We start from the raw sequence: 11649 nt of genomic DNA, 5'->3' as shown, positions 1-11649 counted from the left end.
TGGGGGGGAGGGGGGAAGGAGAAGGATTGGGATGGGGGGGAGGGGGGAGGGGGGAGGCTGGGAAGGGATGGGAAGCGTAAACAAAGGAGGAGGCTGCAATGCTTGCTAAGAAATGTACGCATTATCCTGCCCATGCAATTGTAACCCCTCTGTACAGTATGTTCACAAATAAAATAAAATAAAATTTTTTAAAAAAAAGAAAGAAAGTGAATTAAGTCTTCCAAAGCTCCTTGGAACTTTTGTATATCAGTTTCATAAAACCAAGGAAAAATTTAGTCTTCTAAATATGGTTTTAGAAATTTTAGATTATTAGTGATCCTTACCGTGGGTTAGAAGGAGAAGGTGGGTTCATTTCTTTCTGATAGTGGCGACCCTGGTTGACAGGCTGTAAAAGACAAAATGTGTGAGGTATCAATCAGCACAACTCTTAATGTATATATTTACATGCATTTTCAGTTCTGTAATTGTTTTCTGAGGCACAGATCAAAGAAGGGTCTGGATTTATTTTACAGATGATCTAGTAAAAAGCAGAGTGGAATAAAGAAAGAACACAGACTCTTTTAATGGCCAACACTGAGCTCAGTTGCATCTATGGTGTAATTAAAGGTCATGTGTTAGTATCCTCCCTTTTGTAGAATCGTTATGCCATAAAAATGGTTGAAGATGGGCACTGATAGCTCATGCCTGTAATCATAGTAACTCAGGAGACAGATTTAAGGATTGTGGTTCAAAGCCAGTTTGGGCAGGAAACTCTGAGATTCTTTAATTAACCACCAAAAAGCTGGAAGTGGAGCTATGGCTCAAGTGGTAGAGCTATATCCCTGAGCAAAAAAGCTAGTCAAGCCCCAGTATACGCATAAAAGCAAACAAACCCCAATGATCAATATTTCTAGACAGAGCAAAATAAAACAAGATATCCTGCGAAGTAATACTGCCTTGTGAGCATGAGTAATAATACAGAGACAATGAAAATATGTTTATGTTTCACTGTTAATAACTTTTCAAGATAACATGTACTGCTGTTAATGAAAATGACATATATAAATCTAGGTGGCCATTTTTCCCAAGTGTACAATACAGATCTAAGCAGTGATTGGTGACCTGAGGAAAACTGACGCTAACACCTAACAAGAATGTGAAATTTCAACTTTTCCTTACACAAGAAACCTTTACATTGTTATTGTGTAACAGTTAAAAAACAGCACCCTATGTAAGCCTAAACTCTGCCTGTAATGGAACTTTCCCTCCTTTGTTCTACAAATGAAGAAAATTCTGTTAGTTAATGTAAATTTCTCTTTTGAATATCAACTCCAAGTATTTTCCTCATATGGTTCAGAACAGTATAATTCTTTTTAGCATTCTTGTTTTACTACATGTTAGAATTTGGTACTTTTTTTTTTTTTGCCAGTCATGGGGCCTGAATTCTGGGCCTGGGTGCTGTCCTTCAGCTCTTCAGCTCAAAGCTAGGACTCTACCACTTGAGCCACAGTTCCCCTTCCGGCTTTTTCTGCTTATGTGGTGCTGAGGAATTGAACCCAGGGCTTCATGCATTCGAGCCAAGCACTCTACCACTGAGCCACCTTCCCAGCCCAGAATTTGGTACAATTAAAAAATTTTAATCAAAATGTGACTTCCCTACCCAAAGAAGTTAAGACTTTGACACCTATAATAATGTGGACCACAGTTTTGACCCCCAACCATGGCAAATGGTGTGGCAGGGATACCTGCATAGAAAGATGTCCACATTCCTTACTTCCCACATTTTCCTTATTTTAATAGGTCTTATAGTATTAATGACATAGGTGATAGAATTCTTGAGAATAACCTGTCTTTTTCCATGAATGATCTCTTAGAAGTGATCCTTTAAATCAAGTATCCCATTTGATAATCACAGTCAGTTAGCCTGACTACCTGTGATGCACCATGAATTTAAATGTATTCAGATACTTTGGTAATTGAACCAATATCAGTGCATCACCATTTCAGTAATAAGAAACAACAGCTGGGAGAATAGTGGAAGGAAAAACATGTCATAAGGCATATTTGATCTCACTAGAGAAATAAGACTTGCAGCAATTTGAAAGTGAAATTTACTTCTATGTTTTAGGCTTTATTGTTTCACAGCAAAAAAAAAAAAGAAATTAGCAAGCAAAGGGCCTTATAGGTTTTCTAGATGAACTCACACTGGTGAAGAAATATTCCTGGTAATAAATTCATTGGTATTCATTCAGTATTTCAGCTATATGCAGGCCTCCAGTGAATAGACTTCTGCCTATTTATTTTCAGAGACATTTCCATAATTCTCTAAGAATCATAGCCCTGTTATTCAGCCAAAGGTCCATTTCTTAATTTTATGCTACTAATTCTATTTGTCCTTATTTCAAGCTCTTATTCCAAATGACTTACTCTATATCCCTTGGAAAATGGCTATAGTGTTGGACTCAGCTCGCATTTTGGACTCCACTGAGAGGATCCTGTCCATCTTTGCTCATGTTTATAAAAACAGATTTAGTTATGCAATGAAGAAAACCTCCACAACTCAGTGCAAATCTCCTTTTGGACAATATCACCCCTTCTTGTGTTCTCAGAGTGATTCTTAAGTGCTGCAAAACAAAAATATCTAATGGAAGGTTTTCAAAGTAATAGGACTGCTAACATGGACAGATAGAAGGATGAATGATAGCTTCTGTGAAGTCAGTTGTTCTCACATACACATGGATATTGAGAGGGTTCAGGACATGGTACCTTAAAATGTCACTTTGAAATGGCAGCAGCAGCACCAGCATGGTCACCTCCACCTTCTTTTGCTCCTAAGACCCTTGTGTGAGAGGTGCCCTCCCCATTTCCCATACCCAGAAGAATTGGAACAGCCTGCCTCTGAAAACTGTCTCAGAGAAGAAACGGAAACAAAGGTCATGCTAAGTTTTTTTCTAGTTCATTTCCATCAAGTCAAATCCCTCTTGTCCCATCATGTTTCTCCAGGACTCTTCACACCCAGCCAAACCTAGCATAAAATTTCATATGTTTAACCATTTCTTCACTTTCTATGAAGAAGGCTTATGTGGCACAAAAAACTTACAATTAAATAAATTTGTATGATTTTCTGTTATTACTCTGTCTTTTGTTATAGAGACCACAGCCATGAACCTAAAATGAGTAGGGAAAAGATAACTTTTCCAACCATACTCTGTTTCTGTACTTAGGTTGCAGTAAATCTATTCTTAGGTAGGTAACATCCTATGACAGCAGCAGTAAAAGAAAAATTTTTTAAAATGAATTTCAGTCATATGTGGAGGATGCTATAAACAGCTACAAAGAGATGGCAACCAATATATACATGTAACTATAACAAGAATAATTAACAACAGTAAATGATATTCCTTGAGCATTTACTCCATGCTAATTTTTTTTGTTGCAACGGGTCCACCTGTATTTTTATTTAAGCGACTTGTTTTTCCCCTTCCCCTCCACAAATTATACCGACATCAAATACAGTGAAAGCAGGGGTTATACTGTGGGGAGGGACATACAAAGCAACAAAGAAATAATCTTATAAATGCGTTAGAAACAAATGCCATGCTAATTTTTGATAGATGTCTCATTTGTTCCTCAAAGAAATTCTATAAACTCCTCAGAACGAACAGCACCATATAATAGAATAGGACACTCAGAGACTAGGCATCAACTATTCCTGATATAGCGGAGCCAAAATTTGGACACATTCAGTATTATTCTGCATCTCACCCTCTTAACTAGTTAGTAGTACTTAATCCAATGTGAAAATTCATACAGTGTTGAATACCAAGATTTTGGACAATAATTGTAACAAAATTGAATCCATTTATGGCAAAAATGAAAGGTGGCTATGAAATCAATAGATCTGAAATATATAAGACTACTCCTCTAGAATAAATTAAATTCATTTGATTTAATTCTGACATGTCACTATATATTTAAAGTTAATGAGGTTTAATTTTTTTGTACTGTTAAATTCAGGACAAATGGAAAATAAAATAATACTCTGAATAAACAAAGTTTATTTGGTAGGGCGATTTTCATAGTCACTAAACAACTTGGACATTTCAGTATTATCTCTTGACAGCACGAATAGTACACTGACTCTGACTTCAGTTTCTGTATATCTTTTTTATAGTTGTAAAACTATATCTTCTTATCTGATTTATCTATGACTTAGCAAATCAACAACTTACCTTTTTGAACTTATTTAAAAAAACCTCATACCCAAAGGGAGTCAAGAAGCTAATTAAAATCTGTAGATGAGAAGGAATTAAGATGTAAAGCACCTGATTTGTCAGTATATAATGTTTTGGATCCTCAGGAATCATGTAAGAACACCAATATGATCTTGATTTAAAAAAAAAAAAAGATTCAGCTCCTAGAAACCTGGGACCTTCCTTTTGGTGGTGCTGTTGCTATGCAATACTGCCAGGAAAACAGCACTCAAAATCTTATCATCAAATATAAGACACTGCTTTTCTATGATCACACTGCTAGAAATGTTGGAGTGAGAGAGATGTATGAAAGCTAAATAAAAGAACAAAAAATAAGATGATCTTGCTAAGTTAAAAGGTAAAGACAATATTTTAATATTGTTATATAATATCTATGAAAATGGCAATAATGTGGCAAGGTTAATCAAGACCATTAATAACTTGTCTGAGAATCTGACCATATGTTTGTAATTTTATTAAGTGCATCTTGCATCAATTTTTTCTCCAAATATGATCTGCAATATGCCATGTTAGGTGGATGTCTGCAATGAGCATTTTAATATTTTTCTAAGACTTATGTGCTTGGGGTATGTGCTCACATCTGCATTTTAGGCATGCTTTTCTTGAATCTTGGAGGGCCAAGACAATGATGAAATCACAAAGAGTTGATCTCTAAGGCTCTGTGATGGCCAGTCTGGATGCCAGTGTTTAAGCTCATATTGAATTAAGCATAAAAGCATCTCTGCCCACCCCTACAGTCCTCTACAGCTATAAAAGCAAAAGAATCCTAGAACTTTTCATGTCACTCAGTGGCCCTTTGAGGAGAACCATTTGTAGTCCGTGTGTGTGCTCACTCTGCAGCAGGGACCTCAGGCACATACCCCCATGCACTCACTTAGGTCACACGGTGGGAACATGAAGAGGTCCTCTTATTAACCCCATCTTGCAGGTGATACCAGAAAATGGCAGAGTTGGGATCTGGGCCCAGGTGGAATTTATATTTTTTTGGTGATCACCTGAAATTGTATCTACTAATAACTGTTCCTTAGGAACACACACACACACACACACACACACACACACACACACACACACACACACACAATTGTATTGTGACTCAAAATTACTCACTTAGAAATTCATTATAACTAACTCCTAGCTTCCCTTGCCAAGGCTGCCTACAGCCCCGTGTCTGAATGTCTCGTGAGGGCTACTCCTAACAGAAACCTTCAAAAATTGATTACTTGTAGCCTGGTTTCCACAGAAGTTGTAAAGTATTGTTTTAATTGAATTTGGTTCTAAGTTTGAAACTGAAAAATTTGTCTGTCAAAGGCCAATGTATTTCTCAGTAGGCTTGATTTATTTAGCATGAGATGCCTACAAAAGGCAATTTTCTATGAGAAATATGGTTACACTTAATTACACTTTAAAATGACTAATTTATTATATCTAAACACCTTTTAAACAGTACATATTATTCTGAACTGTATAGATGCTGCGGAGAGCAGCTAAGGCATCAGACTTCACATAAACACAACAGATTTTGCTGAAGACTTCAGTTCACTTGGTGTCAGCTTACTCGTTTCAGACTGTAATGTGTGTAAACTTACCAGGTAAGATACTACACTGACTAAGCTTCCTTCCTTTCCACCCTTTCTTTCCTTCCTCTCATTTCTTTTTCCCTTCCCCTCTCTCCTATCTCATCAGGCCTTGAAGATTTTTCCTCAAGGTATACACTTAATATTCACTTATCAGATTTTGAATATAAAACATGTTCTATACTACTAAAGATTTTAAAGCAAAACAAAGGTCATTTTTATTCTGGAGTTTTGAAAAAAATTGCCATACTTTGTGTGTTGTTAATTTAACAGGGTCAGTGAGGAAACTGTGTACAGGTCAGTGAGGACTGGAAAGGGCCAAAGAGGCATTAGAGCTGTTTGAGGGGTAATCGGATACAAGGTATTAGGATATGTACAGAGTGTATTTAAGAAATTATAATTAGGATGGAAGCATGGAGTGAAAGGTGAGGAGCAGTGTGAGATGAAGTAGAAATGGGGGCAGGTCTGAAATAATGGGGATCAGTCAATGGAAGCCATTGAAGGCCTTTATGAAGGGGAGAGGATCAGATCACAAATCTGAATAATAGTTATAATAACAATGATAACTAATCTTTATTAAGTTCCAGATACACGTGCAGTGTTTTACAAGGTCATAGCTTGGATCAGAACTGTGACACTCTGGCTTCTGAGAAGAGGCTTCCAGCCATCAGGGTATGGTGCCTGGGCTGCAGGCATAGAGGCACGAGGGACGATGTTAGGAATTTAGATGAAAGAATAACCACCATGGCTATGATATTAGGAAGTGAAAAGAGAGGAGCCTCAGAATTTGGAGGCCAGTTGGACATGGGGGATGAAAGTGTGGAAGGAGATCCCTTCCAATTTCTGGTTCAAGTGCCAGGGTGGATACTTGTGCCATTCACTGAGATATAAGAAGAGTAGGTTATCATTGTGATGAGACTGTGGGTTCTTTTGTTTCTCCTATCACTATCCTTGTACAGTTTCTGAACAGAGCTGGATGAACTCACAGAAATTCCACAGTGATGCTTGCAAATTGCTCTATTTAAACTCTATATGAGCTCCGGGTGCAGAGTTCATTAAGGAATGTGGTTTTCTATTTGTTGATAGTTCCAGTATTAGAACAGATTGAAATGGATGCCATAATAAACATACCTTATGAATACCAAAGGTAGGATCTCCAATATTTTCTGTCTGAAAAAATAGACTTTTCAGTTTCTCATTTAGTTGAATAGAGGGGTTATTAAGTTCATTCCTAACAGTGTTATTTTTGGCTGTGTACTTCTACGGTGCAGTAATTGTCATGCAGGAGACTTTAGTCCTTGCCAGAACAGGACACTGATGAGAACATAGTATCCAGGGCAACCAAGAGTTCAGACTTCTCAGCCCATAAATAATCATTCCTCAGCTTGCCCTCTGTCGTGCTTGTGTCTGAACTGCTTCATGGCAGAATGAGCTCCATCAGGAGGCTACTGTTGTCTTTCTCACTTGTGGGTTAAATGAGTGCGGAGGAATACTGTGTACGAAAGGCAATGTTTCACTCCTATCACAAAGTGTGCTGGCAAAAATCTGCAAGTGACTCTTACAATTCAGGTTACTAGAGCAACTCTCTGTAACCTGTAGCCAGAGTAATCTGAATATGGATATTTTCCTGAGTAGATGGATACTCTTGTGGCATTATGCACGTTTGATAGTTGTATTTAATGGGAGCACAACTGAGGCAAGAGAAACCTGGGGAATGAGCAGGTGGGAACAGACACACTAATTAGAAACTGCTCTCATTTCTTCCTTCCACATCCTCATGGAGCCAATTAGAATTCTTCCTTCACGAAGACATATAAATTCTCTGCAAATTACAGAAATCATACCTTCCACTGGAAGTGTGTAGTACCCATTTGACAACTGAGTTATATACCAAGAAGTCACCATACCATGGAGGTTAGGAGCTCAGCCTTAGGAGTAGGGCCAGAGGAGGACTTCCTTGCTTGAGAGTTTCAATATTTTCATCTGGAAATGGGAACTGTTTTGGTGCGTAGAACTGTTTTGGGGGCAGCTAGAAGGAGTAGATTAAGATGACATGTGTGATATTAGGTGTTGGAGACTATTAGATGTCTCCAAGACTTTCAAGATTTATAAAGATGTTGAAGCCCCAGAAAAAATTAACTTTAATTTACAAAAGTAAATTGCAAAACTAACAATTATTTAGTCTGTATGTAAAGCATAGCATCCTCTGAATCATACTACAAGTTAATGCTTAGGATAGAGTTATATATAAACATGAATCGATTATATGATTAAAAAGTTGTATTTTCTTTAAATTATATTGTTCAAAAGATATACGTATGGTTGAATGAGAACATATTTTAATATGCTTGATACATTAAACATGATATTATAATTTGGAGCTGGAATGCATCCCAAAGGACCATGTATCAAAAGCTTGGTCCTCAGTTTGTGACGCTTTTGGGAGATTGTAGAAACTTTAATAGTTGGAGCCTCCTAATTAGTAAGTGGAAGGAAGGAAGGTCACGAGGGGTGTGCCCTTGACCGACTGCCACCCTTTCCTCTGTCTCACTCTATCACAAACTCCTTGCCATGATCTTCTGTCTTACCACAGGCCCAAGAGGAAAGGTCGTCCAAGTGACCACGAACTGAAACCATGAGCCAAAGTAAACCTTTCCTGCATTTCAGTTGTTTTCTCAATTATTTTATCACAGTAATGGAAAGTTGACCAACATTTGGCTTTTATGTAAACATCCCTTGGGCTTATAGGTATTTTAAGATGGCTCTAAATGGTTAAGAATATAGTAGCACTCATTAGGATTACAGCAATTTTTAAAATGATGCATTGGATATTGAAGTTCATGAGTTATTTGTCTAATTAAGCCTTAAGATCCTAGAGAAAAACATTGTAGAAAATGGATTGAGTCAAAATATTGTCCCGGATCCACCTCTGAGCTGATGTAGAAATTTAGGCCCAAGATTCTAGTCTGTTCATTTGAAAAACAGGAAGACTAAGACTTGTTCCAACTCTCTGCTGGGCTATGGTGATGCTGATGGCCATGCTTAATGTGCTTAACCGTGTTAACAAGGGAATGCAAGCCTTTGAAATAAGCATAGTGCCTGTCAAGGCTACTTGCACACAGGGAGGCATCAATAAATGCCTAGTGACTTCTACAAAAGGTTCCTTTCCACATTCAGATCGAAGCAATACTTATTATATGTTTATAGTCTTTCCCCTTTTGTCTATTTAATGAATGCTTATTTAACAAATCTAAAGTCTCCTCTAGGATTAGTAATAAAACTAAACACTCATCATCTACATGAAACTATTCTTTCTTCTTTAAAGGGATGGGTTTATATATTGCTATGATTTCAATGTATTCCTAAAGTATTTTTGTTTAGAAGTTCAGCTGCCAATTGAATAATATTAAGAGAGGTGATTAGATTGTGGGAACTGTCTTCAGGAAGGCTGTGGAGGAGTGTTAGTTATCATGAGGGTGGGTTCCTGAAAACAGCATTAATTCAGCCTCCTTCTACTGGCACATGTACTTGTTCCTCCCCTGTCTTCTTCTCTCCTTCCTCAATGGGATTATGTAGAATGAAGGTCCTTGCCAGATGTAGGCCCTTTGACTTTGGACTTCTCAACTTCTTGTGCATTATGTTAGGAATAGCACAAATGAGAATAAGATGGTTGACTATACCATGCATACTTTCTGACATTAAGTAAATATAATTGAAGAAAAGACAATGGCACCACCTAATTGTTGCCCCCAACCTTAAAATGTTATTTCAGAAAGAGCTCTAAGTATTTCTGGCAGTGACTGTTCTCATTTTAACCCCAATTTTCCAAGTTCAAGCTAGACTTTGCTTGAAAACTTGCTCCTTTTTAGGTCATGGAATGAATGCAAAGCACAGTACTCACAGGTGGCAGGCAGGAGTTCCAGGTGGTTGTGTCATCACTGCTGGTACTGATGCTGACATTACAGTTGTCAACCTGGGATGCACTGAGGCCATGGGGAGCCCCAGTGTCTTCCAGTTCTTCATTCTGTTGCCGCCGTAGGCTTGCCAGCATCTGCAGCTCAGATTCACTCATCTGGCTGGGTTGATAGTTTCTCCAGTTGTACTCCTGACCGAGAGAGAGGAAAATGACAGAAAGGGACACTTTGCTTATAGGATCTTTCTTAATTTTATAGGTTACCTACAAATGATACTCCTTAGCCTTAGCCATTATAATGGTTCCCTCACTGACAGAGGCCAAAATCCTTCACAGATTTTCATGAAATGCCTACCTAAACCTGTCTCATCTTTTCCTCTTGCTCTTGATGGGCTAGCCACATTATCCTTCACTGAGTCCTCAAAAACATGAAAGTTGTACCTGCCTTAGTTCCTGTGCACATGTTAGTACTCCCTAAATCTGCCAACTGGTAGGCATCCTTTAAGTCCCTAAGATATGGCCTTTCTTCTGGGAGGCCTTTTTTGACAGTGACATATGGGGTCAGGTCCTTTATTAGGTGCTTTCGTGAGTTTAAACATTTTCATTTTTAATGTCTCTATATGTTTGCCATCAGAGGTTTAACTATAAGTTACATGATCTAAGGTTGTTTTAAATCTATGAATTCCCAATCTGCAGATAGGAAAAGCCAACTCCATATTGCCTGTCAGACCTTTGTAATAAAATTAAAGTCAGCAAATTCAACATTCAAATTTAAACAAAGTATAGATGTGAAATATTTTATAAAAGTGTATTCTAATGTATATTCTTTTTTTATTGTAAAACATGAACTTAAAAAGGATATGCTTTAAATATGTAAGTGTTGTGTTAATTCTATATCATACATTCATGGAGAAAAGAAATCACGTTTGGTCTTACTAGGGAAACTTCTCCAGAAAGAATATTATTCCATTAAAGATAAATTAGAACTTAGTATATAGTCTATGAATACAATGAAAATGTCTATTTCCCCATAAAAATGTTTACTTTTAGCATTTACCACAACTGCACTTGAGTGACTGTTTCTGGAGTTCACAGGTAGTCTGTGAGCTCTGCATTGGTGAGCATCATGATTTCCTTGCTCCTCCTTTATTACATATCTGGTGCTTAGAAGGTGCTCAGCCAATATATTTTTTTCCTTTGCTTATCCTGGGGCTTAAACTCAGGGTATTGGTCCTAAATACTTCTGCTCAAGGACAACACTCTAACACTTGAGTCACAGCTCTACTTCTTGCTTTTAGGTGAACTAGAGGTGAGGGTCTCATTGACTTCCTGCCCGGGCTGGCTTTGAACCATTATCCTGAAATCCTCCTGAGTAGTTAGGATTATAGGTATGAACCACCAGTGAATGGCTCAACCAGTATTTGTGTTTTTGTTTTTTTTTTTGTATTGGTGCTGAGGTTTGAATTCAGGGCCTTATACTTGCTACACAGGTGCTCTACCTCAGAGCCACTACTCTAGTGCAACCATTATTTTTATAAAAATATAAAAATTCAAAGAAGTTTTTAAAACAAGAAAAACAATTCACTATTTACAAAGCACAAATTCATAAGGGATTTCCCTTATGCATCAGTATTACCTTATGGTAATACTGATAATGGCTACTATCATCAAAAGATGTCAAATATTTGGCTGCACATTAGAAACATATAAGGTATGAAAGCCAGAAATCCTTTAGAGCTAGAATAAACATCTCCCCCAATGTAGAATGCAGGTCAATAATTCAATGTATAACCTATAAAATTAAGAAGAATGAGGGAGGGATGGAAGGGTAAACAAAGGAGGAGGCTGCAATGCTTGGTAAGAAATGTACGCATTATCCTGCCCATGCAATTGTAACCCCTCTGTA

At 37.5% G+C, this 11649-nt stretch overlaps 1 protein-coding gene across 1 annotated transcript in view; it reads right to left on the bottom strand.

The window, feature by feature from the left end:
* Positions 1–11649, bottom strand: part of LOC105981307 (chromosome unknown open reading frame, human C3orf67) — a 219018-nt gene that overhangs the window by 37535 nt on the left and 169834 nt on the right. The window contains exons 13-14 of the mRNA XM_013010418.1: positions 9732–9935; positions 324–385 (exon numbers count right to left, since the gene is read on the bottom strand). Coding sequence (XP_012865872.1) covers positions 324–385; positions 9732–9935 — 266 coding nt within the window. The remainder of the gene's footprint in view (positions 1–323; positions 386–9731; positions 9936–11649) is intronic.

The sequence above is a fragment of the Dipodomys ordii genome, unplaced genomic scaffold (genome assembly GCF_000151885.1).
Source record: "Dipodomys ordii isolate 6190 unplaced genomic scaffold, Dord_2.0 Scaffold12, whole genome shotgun sequence".
NCBI lineage: Eukaryota > Metazoa > Chordata > Mammalia > Rodentia > Heteromyidae > Dipodomys > Dipodomys ordii.
This window is presented reverse-complemented; position numbering and strand designations above follow the sequence as displayed.